Here is a 23655-nt window from a genome sequence, read left to right as displayed (position 1 = left end):
AGGGTCACATTACAAATCATGCAATCAGTTGCATAATTGAATCAAACAATTCTGTTGCCAGGCATACTACCCAGCACATTTATGTGGGCGTAACTTGATGTTATGTCTGCACAAACAATATTTTGGCCATTGTCTTTTTTGATTGGCCTAATGTAGGTATCATTCCAGTAGATTCCAAACCCTTTTTGTAACACAAGCTAAACATTAGTAAATCCAAGCTAATTTTTGCAACTCTTGAGTAAACCAAATGCATATACAGTGGTGCCTCGCTTAACAATTGCCTTGCTTAACGAGGAAATTGCTTGACAATTAGGTTTTTGCGATCACAAAACAATGGTTTAAATGGGAAAAATCCGCTTCACGATTATCAGTTCCCTGCCCTGGGAACAGATTTTCGCATTACGATTTAAAAACAGCTGATTGTCGGGTTTCAAAATGGCCACTGGGTGTACAAAATGGCTCCCCACTGTTTTTAGGAGCCATTTTTCGCTATACAGGCACCCGAAAATGGCTGCCCGTATGGAGGATCTTCACTGGACGGTGAGTTTTCAGCCCATTGGAATGCATTGAACAGGTTTCAGTGCATTTCAATGGGCTTTTTTATTTCGCTTTACGGTGTTTTCGCTCTACAGCGATTTTGCTGGAATGAATTAACATCGTCAAGCGAGGCACCACTGTACTTGAAGCAATCACATTTTCTATTTACATGCCTCCTCCCGTCTCAAAGTTTAGATTGTATGTTCCCTTAGATCAGAGGTATGTCCTCTTATACTGTACTTTGTAAAGCACTGCTCTGATGGGTTGCTGACACAAATCATTTGATCAGTGTAACTGTCATTCAGCAGGGCTGTTTTCACTTTTTACCTTTGTCCCAAGCATGTAACTGGAACCTCTTTCATCTTATGGCTTATAAGCAACCAAAATTGTTCCAGTTTCTACGTTTCTGATTTGTCCCCTATTGTTTAGAAGCAAAGTAATTTTGTGGGGAATGAAGCTTGCATGTTTCGAGTGCTCTTTGCTGTCAACATTTAAACAAAGTTGAAGAAAAGGTCAGCTGTACATTATTCTGGAACTGAGTATTCCCTTCCCAAATCTAGTCATTTTATGATTAGGCACAGTGTTTAACATAGAATACAAGGCAATGTTACTGGAGTAGCTGAATTCATTACCAATTAGACAACAAAGAGGAATAAAGACATTTATAAAACAAATTAATAGATACAACACAACTGTAAAAGCTGGGAAATATCTCAAGATGAAGGTACAAAGGTCACAGTCTGAACCCAAAGTGTAGAAAGTGCATTTCCTTCCTCCTCTGTTTCAGAACAAGAATTAACATGGATTGTATTTGGCTTTTCTGTAAAGGGAGCCAGAAATGCCTTAGGAAAAGACACCAGCATGAGGGCTGAATAGTTCATTTCTTGCTTAGGAAATATGTCGAAGTGTTTTGCTCAGTATCTGCAGAAGCTTATCTGAGAAATGATTTCCCACTTGCCCCTTCACTAGAAGGATGCAACTTCTCTACATCTTCAAGGCTTAATCTTTCATCACATTTGTTCTCCTGTTCAGTAATCCAAAGTCTAGTCCCTAGTTTTAGTGCTCAATGTCACAAACGAGCAAAACTACAATGGTGCCTCGCAAGACGAATGTCTTGTAAAAAAATCATCTTGTGAAAAGCGGTTTCCCATAGGAATGCATTGCAATGCATTCCTATGGGAACCTCACAAGACGAATGAATTTTTTTTTGTCTTGTGAGGCATCAGTCTTGGAAAAAAATCATCTTGTGAATCATGGTCATAGAGGAAACCGTCTTGCGAGGCACCATAGCGATCACAAAAACCATCCGTCTTGCGGGTTTTTCGTCCCGCGAGGCATTCGTCTTGTGAGGCACCACTGTACTGGGACGTTTTATGCCCCATAAGCCACTAAGGAATGTTAGTCCATTTATGATCGGCTTTTTGATATCTAACTGCTAAGAGGACTAAAGGGCTTTATATAGGGCAGTTCATTTCATTGTGTGATAACTAGATATGACACAGTCTTTTCTCATAGCCTGGTAGTTCCCACTGCTCTAAGTGGGGGAGGGGGTGTCTAGCAACTCTGCCAAGGCTACATTGAAAACAAAGGCAAAGTGAACAATAACTTGATGGAATCATGTTGTCTGGCTACAATTTAAATAAGGGAAAGACAAGGCATGCAGCATAGAGTACAGGATGCAGGGAATACTTAAAAAAAGATACTAGTGCACTGTAACCTACAACTGGAAAATGTGGTCAACCAAATGATTTGGGGGCAAATTCACACAGGTCTTTCAGCCTAACATAGCATTAACTCCATAGTGATCAAGGAATTGACAATGGAAGATGAAAATTCCAGTTTGTTATACAGATGGAAATCTTCCAAAACTAAGCATAGCTGCTCTGACTTATAAGAAAGATGTTCACATAGGCAGGACTATCTTATAGTTTGTGGTTTAAAAAAATCTTCACTAAAGATTTTTTTGCAAGAACTTATGAACTGTATAAATTATGCAAATGAAGCATGTGTTTCACCTTGTCTAACATACTCGACTTCTCCAAGTAATCGCTAGAGTTAAAAGCTTCATAGGGCATTTCTGATCATGAGAAAGGTATACAGCATCTCATCTGGCTTTACTATCATGTGTATATCTGCAAGCATAATGGCTAGTAACTTGCCCCTGGGAAAAAAAGAAACTTTTTTTGGTGTTTGTTTTAAGGAAGTAGTGTTCTGCCCTGTGGAAATGTAGCCTTCCCTGGTGGCAAATAAGGTGTTTAGAACATGCATTTTCAGAATCACTGAAAATGAACATGAACATTATGTGGTTAAGGAGCCATACTACCTTTCAGATTTAACAGATTGTTACTGTCATTTCCACACTTCAAATTTTACTATTATTTTATTGCCCTAGTAATAATTGCTGTCCCTTTGCATATCGACACATTCTACCCTCAGGGCAAACACTTTTTTTAAGTGATGTGCCCATATGGATGCACTGTGCACTTTTCCATTCTGTGAATATGCCAAAAGGTGTTTGGAGTGTTTAATAGATGCAGCTCCTGAAACTTCAATGAGCACCATGAAGTATTTTGCATTTTGGTTCATCTCAGTACCTCCAAATCAACTGAGATGAGAGAACAGTAAGTAATGCTCTGAATGAGCAACAAGCAGGTCCCATTCAAAGTAACTGGAATATACAAGGAATGAGCAAGGAGTATCCCAAGTCTTTTTCCAACTGATGCCGAAAGTCTCAGGAGCCAGAGATTTGGTCTCCATGGCTTTCCTTTATTGTTGAAGCATGCTCACTGCATCCTGCACTGGAGTTTGAGAGTCCTTGTGTGGCAGCTACCAGTGTTGAACATCCACACAACCACCATGTTATGTCGTTGGTCAATGTTTTGATCTTTCTGTTAGAAATCCTTCTCTGTTACTGTAGGGGTACTTCCAGGACATGATTTTGATCTTGTCAATTGCCCATGTCAGACTGTAAAGAAATGAAAGAGCCCAAAGGTTAGTATTTTTGCCCTAGAAAGTGAGAATTGCCTAGAAGCACAAGTTCATATTTGGAAAGATCTCTACAGCACTTGCCTTCAAACTTGTCAGAATCAAGACTCACTTTTAATCCCCCAATACAATGTGTGACCAATTATCAATCAATCAATCAATCATTACTGTATGGTAACAGACCCAATAAGAATTATTACTTAATATTACAGTATGCCTCTTACCCTATCCTACAAAAATAAAAATAGATTCTAATTTAAAAGTAGCAAACTACAATGTTACTGATATGATCCACCTTCCTTCAGGGGGAAATATATTGTCAGGTAGCATGCATACTGCAGCAGAATTGATATAGTTCGATTAATCTTTTTCCTGACTACATGCTATATAGCAAAACATGAATCAGCCCAGCTTTGTTCTGTGTTTATTCACTGGTTTGTTTGTTTGTTTTTGCTCCACCAGCAGAGACTGTTTTTTGTTTTCTGAAGCTGTTCAATTCACACTGTTTTGTGGGATAATTAGACTTTTCCATGTGGACAGTAACAGCAACATGGGAGGCAGTGATTTGACCTGATTCCAAAAGAGATTAAACTGATTCAGCTCTCCAGTGCAATCACATCCTCAACTGCAAACATCAACCCACAAGAAAATACGATTTTATGATTCTATGACTAATGGTGTATTATTTTATTTAACGTGGTGCTTCTAGCATTAAGTTGGAACAATCTTAGGTGCCAACTTACAATCTAAATATGGCAAGACCACTGGGAAGGTAGAAATTAGAGATTAAAAGATTGGAGAAGAAATGTATTAAGAAATGATTTAAGACATTTGGAAGAAGGAAGACATAAAGATTTCAGAAGGCACTGAGTTCCAGAATTAGAGATTTAGCCAAAAGGAGAGATAAAAGCAACTAGAGGAGGATCCAAACAGTGAGAATTTTTAAAACAAAAATAGGAAACTGAATGCTAACATCAAAAATCCTGTGTAAGAGTTAGCAAGAGGAAAAATTTGGGTAAGACAAGCCATAGGGAAAGAAAAAGAACCCAAATGAGTAGCAGAATTTAAAAAGGAGAATGGAAAATAAAGTTGATAATGTGGCAGGTCAGAATGAAAAATTACAGTAGTCAAACTGAGGAAGAATAAAATAAGCTTTGTAACAGATGGAATATTTAAAAGAAAACAATTACAGGATATTTATTAAATTATTAACATCCCATTTTTGTTAGCAGTTGACATTAAATAGAGTGTAGAGTTGTGAAAAGGACTCCAGGATTCTTTAAAACACCAGGAATGTTACAGGAAGAATTATGGCTTCAAAATTTGACTAGCCCAATAAAGATTGGAGATAGCATGCTTGACTTGCATCAGGGAGTCTTGATTCACATATCCACTAATCTATGAAGCTCAGATAATGGTCTCATGCAAATAACAAATTCATATCCAGCCTATATCACAAGATAACTGTGTCAGTTCAGAAGGAATAAAATCCACCAGGAAATAAAAAGTTACACTTTAGATCCTAGTTTGGCGGCAGGGGAGGGCAAACATGTCAGTGAGATCAACCCTTCTACATGAAATAAAAAAAGTGTTGTGGCATCTAAAAGACCAAAAAGCTTTCATTTGGCATATGATTTTGTGGACAGCAGCACACTTAATTGGATGTACGATGAAATCCAGCTGTTTTAACATTACTCATACGTTTGAGCAAAATGCTTCTCGCAACTTTTCTTCAGTGACAGTGGCAAGGGTGTACCAGTAGTGTTCCAAGCCACACTGGGCAGCTAGACTGAGCCACTATTTATATCTGCCCAATGTCCTAGAACAGTGGTTCCCAACCTTGGGTAACCCAAGTGTTCTTCAATTGCAACACGCAGCCAGCATAGTGACAACATACCCTCTAATTTTCAGCTCCACCTCTCTCGTGTGTATCCGACTCCCCCCACCTGCATTCAGGGTTCTGTCGTGACCAGAACCTAAGGGGTTGAACGTGATCGCTGTGTAGAGAAGGAAGATAACTGTGTGCACACCTAGCTTAGAGGGTTAAGTGTTGAAGGCTTCTGGGAGTTGCAGTTCAAGAACACCTGGTTACCCAAGGATGGGACCACTGCCCTACAAGAACGTTGGATCAGAGTACTGTAGAACATTAAATCAGAGGCCACAGCCACTTGTCTGTTCAAATTGTCAAGCCAAAAATATATTGAAAGGGGGCTCCTTTAAAACGGGCACAGACACCAGTAGCGTGTCCTGGAGGATTGCTGGAATCCAGTTCAAGGATGCCCAGTGCAGACACCAGTCTTGATCCTACAGATACAGTGACAATGGAATAGCAATCAATGATCATAAATTTTACTTGGATGACTAGTGAAACATTTCAGCCTAATAAGAAAGAAGTCCAGATGCCATGACTCAACTTCCAGATCACATAAATTTAAGTTTCTTGTCCCAGGTTTTAGTCTCAAGTGTATGACAGCTAGCAGTCACTCACCTGCAAAAGCTCTTGCTGTGAATTCAGAGCCACCACCTTTGCTCGCTTGTACAACTCTTCCATGTGTTCCTCTACAATATTAAGCTTCCGTTTCGGAGACGTCTGGCCACAGTGGGATTGCCTTAGTGCTATGAAAAGATGTGTGGGGCAAGAGAGTTTTAAAAAAAGTTTTGTTAGAACATTTCCTTCTATAGCCCTAAATATTGTCATCTAGGCATGCAACTATTTGTAGCCCTGCCCTGAGTGGAAGGAATGGGCTCTTGGTGACTGGGAAAATGTAATGCAGAAGAGCCAGAGATTCCCCTTATGATTTGTCAGAATGTAGCACTGGATACAGTTTTCAGTTAATGCCAGCTTTTCTGTTTAAACGTACTCTCAAGCCATCTCACGTTTAGAGAGAATATACTTTAGGCTCCACAGAACTTCTACAAGCTTCTAGAGACCTCACTGAATTCTGAAGCAACTACAATGGAGATGCTTTAAAAGTTAAGACTCTCCCATTGCTACTTGTGGTGTAACTAATCTCCTTCATAGCTAATTGGGGTCCTTTTAAGGAGTAAGGTGGGGTAAACACATATGTAATGAAATAAAATGAAATACAGTGGTGCCTTGCTTAGCGATTGCTCCATTGAGTGATGAACCTTTGGCCATCGCTGGAGCAATCGCTTAGCGATGTCCCCTATGGCTAAAATTCGCTTTGCGATGATCGTGGGGAAGCGATCGCGGCAAAGCGAACTTTTTTAAACAGCTGATCGGCGGTTCCAAAATGGCCACCGCAAAAACAAAATGGCCGCCACTGTTTTGCCTCGCTTTAGAGGCACCCAAAATGGCCACCGCTATGGAGGAATTGCGCTTTAAGGTAAATTTTTAACCCATAGGAACGTATTAAACGCGTTTTAATATGTTCCTATGGGCTTTTTAATATCGCTTAGCGATTAAATCACTTAGCGATGTTTTTTCTGGAATGGATTAACATCGCTAAGTGAGGCACCACTGTATATAATTCATTTGTGCTCACCAAATGCCTGTTAAAAAACTCAAATTTATGTACTCACTTATACTGGTGCAGCCTCCCTGGTTTGCAGAAGGGTCGACTGGGTTATTGAGGTCTTCTATGCAGGAAGGGACAGAGGCCAATAAACCTGGGGAAAGTAATAGTAATGCCTCCATTAAAGAACTGGCATGCCTGTTTAATGCATTGTGAAGCACACTTGGATTAACTTAAACATTAAAAACAGAGATATGTTTACATGGTCAAGACTCAGGAATAAAAGTAATAAATCTGATCTCAGAACAATCCTAACCGAGGCTCAACAAGAGGGAGTTAGTGGCATCAGTTCCAGAGTGGCATAGTTGAAGGGCCTAATCCAGGCACCTCTCAGAGGAATAAGGGTGCTTTAGATCCAAAACCATCCCTGCCCTGATCTTAGAACTCCCTATTTCAGGGCTCAAAACTGGTGACTAATAATTTACTAATGTGCTATTATGGTGTTAAGTGATGATAACTGTAACAAAGATATTAATCCAAGTTTAAGATAACATATTTTGGAATTCATCATTCAAGTCACTGAAAGATTTTTAGTTATTTTATTATGAAAGGCATCAAAACCATAATATTTCAATGGAATTGTCCAACAAGGTCAGCAAAGACAGGATATACATACAGCTACAACACAATTTTATTTAAAAAATGTTAATGATGAACACTGATCTAATCATACTCTACTTCAGTACTTACCACACAATTGTGACTGTATAATTGAGCATTGTTTTATACAAGCACTTTCTAACAGCCCCAGGAGAGATATTTTGTCCTTTTTATGGGTTGGGTTAGATACTTTTAGATAGCCTTAGCATCAGGCCTCCTGTGTTGAAGATACTGCTGCCAATTGCTAGGATGGTAAATGGGGGTACAACAGCCATCCAGGACTTCATTCTGGAAGAGCATGCCAACCTAGCTTGTACTATAGGAACCCGACTTGATGACGCCAGGAGGAGAAGGGGTGCCACCCCACTGCTCAACAGTCTCTCTTCCTGAGCTAACCAAACTGATGTTGAGAGTGACATTAGAGCACATTTGACTTGTGACTTCAACATCTGTGCTGAGACAGCCTTAGCAGGAATGGTTTGGGACTTTTTATAATGACCAGGGTTCTGTCCCAAATCATATCTTGCCCCATCAGTGCCTGAGAGCACACCTCAGACCTCACTGTTTGTGCAGGGGAAGATATGGGTGACCTGGGTATGGTGGAATTTTCTCCCATTCTGCTGTCATTTACAGATCACAACCTGGAAACTTTTAGGATTTACTTGAACTCAAGAGTTTTTGAGGGGTAGGTGGGGAGCTATTAGGATGGACCAGAGACCGGAAGTGCATTTGCAGAGCGAAAACTGTGGCCAGCTATGCCCAATCCTTGAGATGTCTGATCTGGCCACTGTAACACATGCCCTAGTAGTTACCACCCTTTTCAATTACTGCTAGCCTCTATATGAGGGGCTGCCTTTGGAAAGTGTTTGGAAACTCCAGCGGGTCAAAAATGCTGCAGCCAGATTGTTAATTGGGAATGGTTACAGAGAACCCATAACTCTCTTATTACAATAGCTTCACTGGCTATAAGCTACTTTGGGTCCTCTTGGGGGAGACAAGGAGAGTATAAATAAAAGTGAACAAATTTATTTGCTTTTCTTAGAAGGAACGTTAATTTTCTGTCTTTGGTTTATTAATTTAAAGACAACTTTTACCTATAATGTCTCATGCCTTATAGCTTCTCCCTCAATCTCCTCCCCTCCATTAATACTACTTTTTGTTGATCTGTGACCATAAGACTGTTCTTTTTCTAAAACTGGACATCACCATGGCTGTAATGAGTTTGGATGCAGCGATTCTAAACCATCTTGTTGTCTCACATTCAAGCCTGCATCTCGAATTCTTCAACCAATACATTCTTTCCCCATTTATTTTATTTTAAATGATAAGTTGTATCAATCTGTAAATTCTGTTTCTCCTTACATGATCAAAGTATTCTAACTTCCTGTGTGTTACTTGTTTGATGATTTCTTGGTCTTTATTGATTCATGTTAGTACTTCATTGTTGATTACTCCTTTGAGCCAATAAATTTTTTAGCATCCTACCATAAATCCAGGTTTCAAACTGCTCTATCTTTTTTATAGCAGCCTGCATTAAAGTTCTTAATTCTATACTGTATAGCAAAACAGAGGATACACAGCATGGTGCATTGCACATTCTCAAACCAATTTTTAGGTTTAGTTGCATAGTACATTATTACAGAAGTTGCTCCAGGCCATCTCTCTCCTGACTTTTACTTCATGACTATAATACCAATACATAAGGTCATAAGTAAAGTTCTGAACATGCAGCAACTATCCAAGACTGCTAAATTAAACAGGTCCCAAAATAACTCTGTGTTCAGTTTCTGCTCTGTAGTATGAAGTAGTGCTTCTATTCTCTTCTATTCTTATAGCAACTATGCTGAGCAATTCATGACAACAGGCCTTTACTGGTAGGCAAAGCTAGTTCTACCTCTTAAAACAGCATTTGAACAGACTATGTAATTCAAATATATGACACTGCAGTCACTACTTACAAAGTCCTCTGTAGCGTGAGAGCTGCTGGTAGATCTGTTTCATGCGCTCAATGTTCAGTCGGCTGGTTTCTGCGTGGTTCACCATGGGTTTGGGATAGTCCACACCAATGACGCACTTTGCTGCCTTCTGTACTGACTCAGGGGCATTCCAGGGCTCATAGATATAACGTGAGGGAAAGCCTTTCAACTTCGGCAGATATCGCCTGCAGAATAAATAGAGACACATGCTTTTGGCACAATAAACGAGGTACGTATGCTGTTAGATGCCTTAGTGCCATACAGCAAGAGGCCTGTGTTATCAGAAACACTTTTAACCTCTTCTTGCAAGAAAAAAAAAGGATTCTTGAGTGGCTTAGTGTAATCCTTTTTCACACGCTTGGAACATGAAACACAGCACAAAAGGAAAAGGGAAAAGGAAGGAAGAGGAAAAAATAAATGCAGACACTGATTACTAATGCTGCATACTAGTTTTCATACTGATCATGTGGACCAGGATTTATTCAAGGAGACAGAGAGCCAAAGGCAACAAGAGAGGGTAGGAGGGAACTATGTAGACATCCCATTTCCTGTTCCCCCACCCACCCCATGCGGCAGCCCTCATGGAACAGGCAAGATTTAGTGACAGAACTGGTCAAGATATATTTTGCTCACCTGATGTAGTCACCACTGGGATCTGTTCGACGCCCAAAACCAACAGGGCAATAGCAGTGGAAGAATTGTTGGAAGAAAGCACTGCATGAAAGCCACATCCAGCTGCCTGCATTCACACTAAAATCTGCATCCAGCAGCAGCTCATCAAATACCTGTGAGTAAAGAGAAGAGCACAATGAGGAAATGTCTTTCCAGATAGAGCTCAATCTGAAGAAACTGTTACGTTATAGTCTTGTTTGTTCCTGATCTTAAACAAGCTGCTCTGGAATTCCTTCCAGTTGAAGAGCTGAAGCAGAAATGCTTAAAGCAATCAACAGTTTAAAATTTTTAGACCTTAGAAAGAGCAACAAATATGCTAAATAAGATAAAAATTACCCTGACAGGAAAATATTTTGTTAAAACAAAAGGTCATGCTTGAACACAAACTACCGGCCCCCACTCTGAAGTGCATATTGATAGGTCCGTCTTCATCATCTTAGAACTGCAGAGATGGATGGGACCCTACGGATCATCAAGTCCAGCCTCTGTCAAAGAGGCACAATGGAGAATTGAACTTTCAGCCTCTGGCTCCACAGCCAGATGCCTAAACCACAGAGATATCTTATACATTAAGTCCCACCATAAGTAAATACAAGAGTCCACTCTGTGACCACATAAAGAGGGGAAAAAGAAACACAAGAAAACTACAGATCAGTTCAATTGGGCCATAACAGACTGTAACTGTGGACAGGACTGCACTACAAATCTGCTGTTTGTAGATGCTGGCACTATATATTTTTTCTTTTATTTTAGCTCTTTCATACCATTTGTGGGACACTATATATAGAGAGAATGAAACTGATAGTGGGACCTGTGGCATTTATTTAGGGTGGGTGTTATAGTACAAAAAGAATGCATCAATATATCAGCCTGCAGAGTGGGGTTACTTCTTACTTCTAGAGGTACATGTTCAACTATCACCTTTTGCTTTAAAGCAAAGGTACCATATTTTTCTGTGTATAAGACGTCCCCATATACAAGACACCCCCCTTTTCTAACCCAAAATTAAGAAATCTAAGTGGGGCTTAGCAAGTGTAGGGGGAAAGGGATCAAAGCACTGCAGGATCACTTTGATCCCTGCTCTCTCCCTTTGTGCTAAGCCTCGTGGGGCTTAGCAAAAGGAGGGGGAAAGGGATCAAAGCAATCCCACAACTGCACAATCATTTTGATTCCTTTCCCCCTTATACAGCCACAGGATTGCTTTGATTCTTTCCCGCCTCCTTTTGTTAAGCCCCATGGGACTTAGCAAACAAAGCAGGGATCAAAGCGATCCTGCAGCGCTTTGATCCCTGCTTTCCTTTTGCTAAGGATTAGCAAGTGGAGGGGACAGCAAGGATCAAAGCAGGAACAATTTGATCCGTGCCTTTCCTTCCACTTGTTTTTGTACTCTCCTCAGCTTACTTCCATGTATAAGACAACCCTCAATTTTTAGTCTAAAAGTTTTAGACGAAAGTACAGTCTTATACACGGAAAAATACAGTAGTTTTCTTTGGAGAATTTCCATGGTTTCAAAAATGTAGGACATAAAGATGTTGATGGTGGGAATAGAAAGTCTGTGTTTATCAACCAACTTAGAATAAAATAAAAAAATATATAGAAATCACTTATAAATGAACAAACCAAAGAGTAACAATACAAGATCTTAAATTCATCAATTTCTCCAAATAATTAGATCTCTAATTAGCCTCTTTTACAGAGACCGATCCTACAAGGTGTTACTCGCAAATCTGCCCACCATGAGCAGTTGCTGTGCTGCTCAAAATCTTCCCATCAGGAAACACTTTTCAGGATCAGACATGCTATTCCCCAAAGACAGTCCTAGTGACGGTATGTACTAAAAACATTTGACCCATTAACTATATTCTAAAATGTCCACAGGGGTAAAAGGCACAGACACACAAAGCTACCCACCCTGATAGATACTAGGAATGCTGTAGACTTAATATATATAGACTTCAGCAAAGCCTTTGACAAAGTCAACTATGTATATCAGGTGTCTCTAAAGTACGGCCCGCAGACCACATCCAGCCCGTCTGGCCTTTTTATCCTGCCCGTCCATGCAGGCGAGCGAGTGGGCAGGCGGGAGTGCATGCGTGTGCACACGCATTACTTTGGCCCTTAAAAATATAAAAAATATATTATGTGGCCCTCCATGTTGAAAGTTTGGAGGTCCCTGATGTAGGGAAGGCTTCTGGGAATTGCAGTCCAAGAATACCTGGGTAACTCAAGGTTAGAGAAATAACATGGAAACCTCTCACAAACCATGATTATACAATGCTTAGAGCTATTATGTGACATAAAAAGTTGTGGAATAATGTCTACTCAGTCAAGAATACTACTTTCCTTCTTCAGTATGAAGCTGTCCAGTGTCATATTCTCAAAACACCAAGAAATATTACAACCACAACCAAAACAAACTTTGTTTATAGATTTCAAGGAATCCGTCATACTTTCACCTGAGTTTCTAACAACAGAACCAGTTTTCACTATGCAAAAATTGCAATGGGATTTTAATGACCTCTTAACTTGGCCCAAGAATGGAATGTGCTCACTAGAGACCAACTTTTTCGTTCCAGATTTTCCTTAAAAAGAAAACCTAGCCCAGACAAATTCTCTACAATCATACTATATATTCTTCCATACCAGAAAAAATATTGCAGGGTTATGCTGCTTATAGGACTGTTCCACAACTCGGATGCTTTCTGCCACTTTCTGTCCCAAACTGTTGTGACTCACCCTCACTCCAGACTCCCAACTGATCCACAGGTCACCTCTGGTCAGAAAGCATGCTACGGCATGCCGGGCCAGGTGATGAATCCAACCCTCTTGCCTCAACTGTGTCATGATAGCATCAATCCAAGGGAAGCCTGTCTTGCCTTCAGCCCATTTTGCTAAGGCTTCAGGATTCCTGTCCCATGGGATCTGAATGCAGATTGGGTTTCCTTCCATGCGATCAAATTTGGGATTGTTTGTGGCAGCTGTATAAAAAAATTCTCTCCAGAGTAACTGGCCATAGAGTGACAGCGGTGGAGTGCTGTTCCGTTTCACCTACGGAAAGAGGGAAGAAAAAAGTACATACAAATAAGACCACATTTTGGCATTATCAGCAGATGTACTCTGCAACCTGAGTAAAGCCTAAGTTGAAAGTAATCTTTTAAGGCAGATTTTAAGACAACCTGTTAACATCTTCAGGAGTCATTTACTCAGAGTACCAAGCAACAAACATTATTCAGAACAATAGAGTTGTTCTCAAGTGGCCCTTTGCCAGAAATAATTACCTCGAGTCGGAATATTTCCTTTAAGTCTTCACTGTAGACGAAGGCTATAGAAAGCCATGCAACTCAAGAGCAAAAAAAGTAAAGTCAGTTTAAAATATTTGGTATATATGGATTTGTTAAAGTATCTGTACCCCACCCTCTATCATTGAATATTGGAAAGAGGTGCAATCAATGAAACAATTTTAAAACAGTTTCAGACAGTGCAAAGAAAACAAAATTTGCAAATGAGCAGATTGAATACCAACACACAACCTCATTAGCTTCCAAATGCTTGAGTGAAAAGTCAGGGTTTAACTTGGCATGTAAATAAAGTTGATACCAGCTAGGCCTGCAAGCGGAGGATAGTCTGCAAACAGGGCGCTACACCTGAAAGGCCCTTGCTCACATCTCCATTAGATACCAGTAGCTGGGTTCTCATTTCTGTTCCTTTGCTCACTCGAGTGATCTTTTGTATTAAGGATTATTATGGCGCTCCGTTATCCCAGCAAGTAGGCCAGAAAAATGTACGGAAATGCTCTCTTGTTCCTTTTAGTGCCCAGTTCTGTGACTGGTCCTTGTAAATATTCAAAAAAAGAACAAAGACAAAAACAAATAATGCTTCCCTTGTCCCTTAGGATTCATGACAGAATGGCACAAAACCTGAAAAATTCATTGATAGACACCTGATTCTTCTCTTGCTCCTTGAAAATTATAGGCAAGCTTAAGTGCAAAGAAAGGCATAGTCTCCTATAGCAGATAGAAGTGGCTATCTTTCATTCACTGAAATGGTCTTTGAAACTAAGAAGTGAGAGGCACAAAATTTCCCCTAGATTTTCCCTCAGTTTCTGGGAAAAGGACTATCCTCTAAATTATAAAATATCCTCTGGACTACAAGAAAGAGGAAGCCAGTGGAGTCAGAGGATGATCTGATCCACCTAACGTGGAAAATGCTTGACAGCACTCATGTCTGCTTCTCTGTAATCCTTTGTGCATTAACCATGGTCAATTCATACTGGATTTAGACTTCAGAATTCTGGCTTGTCTCCTACTCTTTGCTGGTGCACACTGCCTGATCTCTCCCATGACAGAGAGGAGCATGTGAAAAAAAATACAGAAGTCCATTTGTAAATCTGTTTGGCACAATATTCAAATCCCACATTCTCTCCTACCAGATAAAACAGGCATTAATAGCCAATAAACAAACAAACAAACAAACCACTATAGCTTATATCTGCTGAGAAAAAACCTCCTAGAATGCTGGGTTTTGAAGTCACAACAAAATGTAGATGTAAGGTTTGTGATTTGTTTAGCCATTCCTGCTTGCAGGAGGAGAGATGACACACTGTGTACCAGCATACTGCTTTGTTTCCATTATGCCAGACTTTTAAAGAAATCAAGACTACTGTCCCACCTAATGTCTATCTGTTACGTTTGTGTTTATCAACCACCTCTGCTCCATTTAAGGATCCAATGTGGTTTTGACCTCTAAAGTCTTTTACACTGTAGGTAGGAACAAAGTATCTGAAGGGAAAATATGTCTCCATATGCAGCTAACTATACACTGACATCTTCAACAGAGAGCCTTGCGCAGCTACACCGATTGTTTGGGTTGAGGAAGAGGGGCAATCTGGATGAGGGCCTTTTCAGTGCTGCAATACTCTGTCCAAAGAGATTTGCTAGCCGTTACTTTATTAACTTTTTAGCACCAAGTAAAGCCCTTTTAGTTTTGTAGAGTTTTCCAGATACAGTTTTAATCCCCTTGACTGTCTTATGCTGCCATTACGTTTTTTGTAGGTTTCCGTTTGTCACTGCTTTGTGTTTCTTGCAAATGATCTGGGAATATGACAGAAGCCATAAAATGCATTCAATGAATAAAAAGGCCCAGGAAAATTCCAATACTCAAAATTATTACAACACAAGGTGTAATCTACAATGCTACAAATTACTGCAATGATACAATCTACTCGAGATGTGAAGGAAACTGTACCAGATAGAAACTTTTTGCTGATTCTCACCTTTTTATATAGTTCCCAGAGCCGATAGTAGAATAAGCGGCAGGACAAGCAGCCAAACCGAAGGTAGGGACTGAGCCCTGTGGGACTGGCCAGCAGTGAATTGGCATTCATCCGTGGCCGTTCATAATTCGCAACCCATGCCTTGAAGATACGGGCAAGGGGGAGAGATGTCATAAAAAGAAAAACAAAGTTGTATGAGTTTTTATAAACAAATGTTGCTTGCTGCAATTACCAATAACTACCAAGGGTATTGTCAAGTAAGAACAAAGGGAGAAAAATCATCCAAAGGTCATATCATACTTAGTAATGCCATGTATGCCACAGACAGTGCTTCTGTATCTTTGAAACATAGATAAAGGTAAAGGTTCCCCTTGACAATCTGTCCAATCGTGTCTGACTCTAGGAGATGGTGCTCATCTCCGTTTCCAACCCATAGAGCTAGCGTTTGTCCGAAGACAATCTTCCCTGGTCATGTGGCCAGCGCAACTGAACACTGTTTTCTTCCCACCATGGTGGTATCAATTTATTTACTTGCATTTTGCATGCTTTCGAACCGCTAGGTTGGTGGGAGCTGGGACAAGCAACGGGGGCTCACTCTGTCACGTGGATTCGATCTTACGACTGCAGGTCTTCTGACCTTGCAGCACAGAGGCTTCTTAATCATTTGCCAGTAAGTGTCGATAAGGGGTATCTCTCTTCCATCTCGCACAACATAAGTTTAAATATGCCAAAATAGTGATGCACATTTAATTCCTTGTCCTTCACATTGTCAATAATTGAAATACAGTGGTGCCTCGCACAGCGAGGTTAATCCGTTCCGGATTAACCTTCGCTATGCTGAAGCATCGTTGAACGGGGCAGGGAATTCCATTGGAACGCATTAAACATGGTTTAATGCGTTCCAAATGGGCTGAATACTCACCGTTCAGCGATGCTTCTTAATGGCCGGCAGCCATTTTCGTGCCCTCCCCTCGCTTAACGAGGGCGCGAAAATGCTGCGTGCGGCCATTTTGGCCGCCAAACAGCTGATCGTCGGGCTTCATTTTGCGAAGATCGGTAAGGGAAATGCTTACCGGTCTTCGCAAAGCGAATTTTGCCCTATTAAAAAAACGTTGAGCGATCGCATTAGCGATCCGAAAAAACGGATCGCTATGTGATTTCGTCGTTATACGGTGCGCTTGTTAAGCGAGGCACCACTGTATATGAAAGGTTATATTTTTAAACATTATAGACATTCACACAACAATGATTTTTCCCCTCTTGAGTAACCAGAAACCTACGGGTGTTCATATAACCTGTAATAATCTTCTGCAGCTAATTGATGAGGTGTTGAGGGGTAAGTTTTGGTCAGATGCATGGTACAATGTTCAACTCTCCAACTGAGATACATCCATGCACCTCATCAATTAGCTGCAGCAAGTTACACAAACCCTGTGCAAAAACGAGTAAGACTCCAGCCAGTATGTTTTAATATTAATTCTGTTGCTTTATAATGAAGATTGGTTGCTTACCCTTATTATTCTCCATTGGAAATGCTTAAACATGATTCTGTTTTGTTGTTGTGTTTATTTTTCAGTATACATGGCAAGCATTTAAATTCTGGTAAAGACAACAATACTGTCAAATGAAATTTGTCTGCATACACAAGAGCAGCCTTCCCCAAGGTTGAAATGTTTTGGATTAATATGCCCATAAAACCTAGTAAGCACAGCCATTGGTCAGTCCAAAACCTCTGGAGGACACCAGGTTGGCAAAATCTGTACAAAAGAAATTAGGCTGGAATCCTGTTGGTGTAGCCTTATATAAGGCTGGTGATATCACTAGCCACAGCTTTTATTTTTAACTTAAAGTTTTCTATGGATCCCTTTCAAATGCATGAATAAGTAAATAAATAAAATACATTTTTAGGGGGCTTCAAGACAGTTTGGCAAAGCCTTTAATGTCCAAAACTCACTGTCACAAATTTGACATGGGAAATTAAAAAGAGTCAAGGAACTATAAAGACAAAAATCTGGCTTGAATAATGTCTCAGCAACAGAAGGATTTTTGAATTTTTTTCATCAATATACCTAACAAATTCAGAGCAGCTCAGCAGATAGCACAGTATAAAGAAAAATAACACCATGAAGAGTGCTGTTCCTCAGGAGGCCATTTTGCGGTAAGGATTGTATAAAATTACCTTTCTTTCCAAATGTTTATCTAGACGAGTCAAGGCTTCAGTCTCCCCTCCTTGCCAAACAGCTGGAGCAAGACCCTCAGTGGGGAAGCCTAAGAGAATGAGAATAAGGATTAATCTAGGATCCAGGCAAGAAGTCCATCCTCCACAGTTCTAAGTGACATGTTTTGTAATTGTGCTCTAGCCTAGACTATTCAATGTGAAATTACCACCTATGACCAGAAGAGGGCATTTTTGAATAGAGACCTGCATAAGACACACATCTATGTTGCATATGCCAGAAAGGACAGAATTAGGTTTTATTTTCCTCTACAAAACCATTAAATGATGAGCCTTAGAAATGTGTTAACAATGTAAAAGGATGCTGGAAAAACAAAACAACACCATATAGCGTAGAGTACAAGAATGCCCATGTAAGAGATGGAAGGGGAGTGGTTCACAATAGCTCAATTCAAAATTTAAATAACCTGCATAGAAACAAACTTTTCAACTCTAGCATGTGACAGTTCAGCCATCTTGTCTCTGCCTGCCAGAAAAGAAATGACTGGAATAATGGGTTACAATGTCAGAAGTATTAGCAGTCTTTAGAGGACTAAGGCAAATTCCTCATCCGAGTCACAGACAGAAAGCATGCAGCAAGCTTTAAAACGCTTGTATGCCCGAAATTAAAAGACGCCTGCTTCTTGGGAACCTCAATAGCATCTTAAAAGGCAGAGACATCACCTTGCCAACAAAACTCCGAATACTCAAACCTATGGTTTTCCCTGTAGTGATGTATGGAAGTGAGAGCTGGACCATAAAGAAAGCTGACCGCCGAAGAATTGATGCCTTTGAATTGTGGTGCTGGAGGAGGCTCTTGAGAGTCCCCTGGACTGCAAGGAGAACAAACCTATCCATTCTAAAGGAAATCAACCCTGAGTGCTCACTGGAAGGACAGATCCTGAAGCTGAGGCTCCAATACTTTGGCCATCTCATGAGAAGAGAAGACTCCCTGGAAAAGACCCTGATGTTGGGAAAGTGTGAAGGCAGGAGGAGAAGGGGATGACAGAGGATGAGATGGTTGGACAGTGTCATCGAAGCAACCAACATGAATTTAACCCAACTCCAGCAGTGGAAGACAGGAATGCCTGGTGTGCTCTGGTCCATGGGGTCACGAAGAGTCGGACATGACTAAACGACTAAACAACAACAACAATAGCTATATATTCATAAAATTGCTTAAGACCCCTTAAAGGCTAAGCTAACCCATTACCGTATCTCATGGAATCAAACTCTAGATGTTTATCTTGCACCAGATAAAGACTTCATGTTATTTGTCCTTAATCTTCCACCATTTCACTTCACTGAATGACTTTACTTTCTTCTAGTATGGGAAGAAAAACATTTCCCTATCTACTGTTGTACAGAGTTGTATACAGTATATTTCTCATGTTCTCTTGCTACTAGCTTTCTTTTTTCTAAACTAAACTAAACTAAATTGAGAGCCAAAAGATCAGACATAAGACTTTGTTATATTACATTGTAGGTTGTTTATAGAAACAGTGGGTAACCCCTAGCAGAAAAATAGTCACAGAAACACTGAAATTACACAATAGTGTTCATGTGAAAATTATGCCACATTATCACACTATGTAGCATATAGTCTTAAAATTACTACCTATAATCTAAATCGTAAACTTGCATGGTCTGAAATATGCAGTTAAGTTTAAAACACAACTACTAAGTAGGACTCAGCAGGACAATCACCTGTCAGTTTATAGCTGAGGTTTTTTTTGAAGAACAGACTTGTTCCTCTGATAATTGTGGAGAAACCAATACTATTAATGTTACATTTAGGATTTTTCCTATCTTCCAATATTTGTGTTTCTGGCTTACAACTCCCAGAATTATAGGGAGCTGGGAAATTCTGGGAAATGCAGTCCAAAAACACATACATACCTATCTCTTGTCCAACTCTATGTCTAGACCCAATCCCAAGTGCACTTCTGACCCTGAAATACCTACAAGGCTTAGGAAGTGAGTATCTATGTCTGTTTGTAGGCCAATATCTTCAGCAACGACCCTTCCTTTGATATCCTTGCATGAGTACATGGATGGCTACTGTGGCAAAAAGACATCTCAATGGTAACAACCCAAATAATGACCTCCCATCAACCTAGTTTGATGAACTTTTCTTTAACTTCCTTTGAGTTGCTGCTGGGAATTTTAATGCTGGTCTTTATAGACTGCTCTCTGGGCATTATTCCATTTGTCCTGTTATATGTTACGTTGACATACAGTAAAGAGCTCTGAAAATTAAAGAGAGCTCAAATAAATAGATAAGCAAATCTTGATTTGCTAAATAATGTAAGATAATTCCTGGACATTCAGTTTTTAAATGTGTAACTTGCTACTGTACTTCAAATGTTATCCTGTAATTATTCGTATCTTCACTGTATAAAATAACTTAAATAAAATGGCTGCCAGATAAAATAGCAACAACTAATCAGCTCTTTTTTCCCAAGTCCTCAAGATGCATTGATAATCTCCAGTCTGTGTTTCAGCTATAGCCAGATTAGGCCATGCAAGATGATGAGTACACTAGCTCATCTTGGAAGTGTTCCAAGCTTACAGAATGTCAGCTTAGCTGCCCTGCAGTTCTGCAACATACCGAGCTCCTCCAGGGATGGGACTCCGTATGTGTCATCATGATTTTCTTGGATCTCTGTCTTGCATTTCTCCATTTGCTGATGTGTAATGGTGGGGACTGGCTTCTTGGGCAGATCCATGCGACTAATGATGGCCTGGAAACGCTTGTAGGTGAGAGGAGGCTTGTGTCCATTCAGCTCGATTATCCTGCAGAACACAACACAAAGAGGCAGTTGAAAAACAGGCTTGCTCCCATGCAATTAGTAGAGAAACCAGCATTGTTACTAGTACTGTACATTTAAGAACTGCTCTTTCTTTCAGTACTTAATAGGAGGAAGAGAATACAAAATACACAAAGCAATGCAAATCCACACTCTTTTATTCATTATCTCAACCACTTTAAAAGACCAATTATGTCCTCCTCACAACATCTGTGGCCCAGAAGTCTCACCTTGCCTTCTCTCTCATTATCTACTGCAACATCCTTCAAAGAGAAAACTTATTCTTCATTACAGGGGCAATATCCTATAAAAAGTGCCAAGAAGCCTATTCCTATTCCATGTGCCTTTAGGGAAGTGAATTCATTGTTCCTCATAAGCCTCCTGATATAAGGAGTCTACCATTTTTTTTAACCACAATTCTTTCCCTTCCTGAGATTAAAAAAAAACCCTTCTGCAGGGGCAAAAATTAAAAATAATTACTCACTTTGTTTAGCACTTAAAGACCTAGCTTCTTTCAGTTAGCCACAAGAATTATAAGAATAGTTCCACTATTTATGTAGAAAGAAGTGGTAGGTATTCTGAACTCCACCATTTCATGTGACAGATGGGTGGTACTTATATTGCTGAATCTCCCCACCACCACCACGATCATGCAAGAAACTATGAGTGAAGGGTATGCTAAACCTTCCCCTCCCCCATTTTCTACATGCAGGGGGGCTTTTTATATGAGGAAAAATACAGAAATGTAATAACAACCTAGTCTGAAGTGGCAACATTAAAAATTCTGCCAGTTTCCTCTTTGAAGTTTGTACAATGGCCATAAACTGGGAAGGAAAAACTAAGAATAGGGAACAGGACAAGAATTAAACACAGAGCCTCAAACGGTTGCGAGACGTGCAGTTTTTATTCAGTCTAAAGAGTTTCTCTCATTCTGAGAGTTTTAAGTCTCTACTAGAACATTTGTAGTTCCTTTTAAGGCCGGGAAGTATTAATTCATTGAAGCAAAACCCCTGGGCTTCTAGTGGGGCAGGGCTGGTGTAGTTTAAATGCCCAAGCAAGTTGGAAAGCTACAACAATAAAATATGATTTCTTAGGAGGTTTAGGAATCAAGCTGGGGTGCATTCTCAGTAACAAACATGCCACTGATATGATTTAATTGTGAAACTTTAGCTACCCTTGGAGATGGCATGTTACAGATTATAGTACGTTCCATTTTCCACCAAAGCAGAATAGTTTCTGAAAATTAAGCAATACACAAAGAATCCACCTTAAGACAGGGCTGTCTCAGATCCAGACATCAGCCACAGTGTTCCAGTTATGACTAAACAAAGAAGGGTATCTGGTTTCTGTTATAGCTATGAAAGATTTCAGGAAGTTAGCTAAAAAGATCCGGAAACAACAGATCTTTTACCTGGTGAAACAGAATCACCAGAATATAATCCACTCCCCGCAAAAACTCTTGATGCCTTTCACAAAGGCAGAAAGGAGAGAGTTAAAAAGAAGGGGCAAGAAGCAAGCCCCCCTAGATTATATAAAAGGGAAGCAATGAAATCAGCTTCCTTTCAGCTTCTACACTGGTAGCTATAGCAGCTGGCAGCCACGTCCTCTCAGTCAACAACTTATGCAAAAGGGCTGGGCTCTCACTCCAGCGTTTCAGCAACAGCCGCGTGCCTGCCCTTCCCCTGCAGGCAGCACGTGTAACAGGGAGGAGCTCCACGCTACCCAGGCTTCTACACAGCTAAGCTCACGTGTGCAGCTCCTGTGATACAGTTTCCTTGCAAGGCACAGGCAGCCACCGAACAGATGGTGGCTCCCGGTTTCACAGCAGTGAAGGCTTTCACTAAGGCTTTTCTTCTGCCTCCTGAATTTAAGCAACCAAGCAGTCCTTCAAATATGGGGGAAAAGGTGTACAGACTCTTCAAAAGCAGGGCTCAACTCTCTTGCAGGAGGAAGTGTGTAGAGTGGGAAAACAAGAGTGAAGAGTCAGCACGATGATATGAAAAGGTCTGTGTCAGAGAATCAAGGTCACATACTGAACACCCGGCTGTTCCAGTCTTATACGTTCAGAGTTCAATCTCCTCCTTAGCCAGACTCAGCAGGAGACTTTAATTAAGCAAGTCTCTTTCAGTGGTAAAACATGGAGCCTCAAACTGTTGTGAGAGGCACAATGTTTATTTTTGAACACCACCACCCCTTTACAGAAGACAGAAACAGTCCATATCTTACAGGTTTTGACAATATGAATGAGGAGAAAATAACAAAACAATTGCAGATTGTGTTTCCAAAACAAAACCTTCACTTTCAAGCAATTTAAAAAAACACTTTGCAGTTGAGGGGAAAGAATACACTCGTTATAGCTTTATATAATTTTCTGTCCAACCAACAGGAGTTCTATATTTAAAGAGTGGCAACAAAATATTTTTGTTTACAGTTCTCTTTAGATGCATTCTAATCAGCATCTGAGGAAATGATGAAATAAAATCACACATCTTTAATTACAGGAAGTCTCAATTTTATCAGAGTCATGATTAGTACTGGGAAAAGCAACAACTCTCAATATACCAGGTTGTAGAATTTACACAAGACACCTTATAGACAACACAAAATTCATACAGTTTTTAAACTTCAAATGGGAAAACTGCAATAGAAAAGAGAGTCTTCTTAGCAATGGTAAACTAAGAGGTAATCAACAGACCTCTAAACTGTAAACATGGTGGGGATGCAGGTAAGTGAAAAGCTGTAAGTGAACTTTCTCAAGCCTTAAAGAAGCTGCGTTTTGTACTTTACCACCACCCAATGTGCCTTATGTGGCAATGGACAGGAACCCTTCAGTGTGAAAGCCTAGCTGTGTTATTTCTTGTCTTAGAATACACAGTTGATAACCTGTTTCTCAGTTTCCAGGGGATGTGAGAAAGCTGTTTTTGTGATGTGAGATGATGGGTACTATTAAGGCAAGCCTCTGGGTTCTTTGACCTGTTTGTGATAATTTCATGATTATCTGTTTGATTTCTTCATAATTTTTAAACTGTTCGATTAGAATCACATTGTCCTT

At 40.1% G+C, this 23655-nt stretch overlaps 1 protein-coding gene across 1 annotated transcript in view; it reads right to left on the bottom strand.

Moving 5' to 3' along the window:
- Nucleotides 1-1184: 1184 nt before the first annotated feature.
- Nucleotides 1185-23655, bottom strand: part of CRY2 (cryptochrome circadian regulator 2) — a 35444-nt gene continuing 12973 nt past the window's right edge. The window contains exons 4-12 of the mRNA XM_020798534.3: nucleotides 20405-20589; nucleotides 17758-17846; nucleotides 15579-15719; nucleotides 13043-13354; nucleotides 10268-10419; nucleotides 9617-9819; nucleotides 7066-7152; nucleotides 6011-6138; nucleotides 1185-3502 (exon numbers count right to left, since the gene is read on the bottom strand). Coding sequence (XP_020654193.3) covers nucleotides 3485-3502; nucleotides 6011-6138; nucleotides 7066-7152; nucleotides 9617-9819; nucleotides 10268-10419; nucleotides 13043-13354; nucleotides 15579-15719; nucleotides 17758-17846; nucleotides 20405-20589 — 1315 coding nt within the window. The 3' untranslated portion in view covers nucleotides 1185-3484. The remainder of the gene's footprint in view (nucleotides 3503-6010; nucleotides 6139-7065; nucleotides 7153-9616; nucleotides 9820-10267; nucleotides 10420-13042; nucleotides 13355-15578; nucleotides 15720-17757; nucleotides 17847-20404; nucleotides 20590-23655) is intronic.

The sequence above is a fragment of the Pogona vitticeps genome, chromosome 1 (genome assembly GCF_051106095.1).
Source record: "Pogona vitticeps strain Pit_001003342236 chromosome 1, PviZW2.1, whole genome shotgun sequence".
NCBI classification, from domain to species: domain Eukaryota; kingdom Metazoa; phylum Chordata; class Lepidosauria; order Squamata; family Agamidae; genus Pogona; species Pogona vitticeps.
This window is presented reverse-complemented; position numbering and strand designations above follow the sequence as displayed.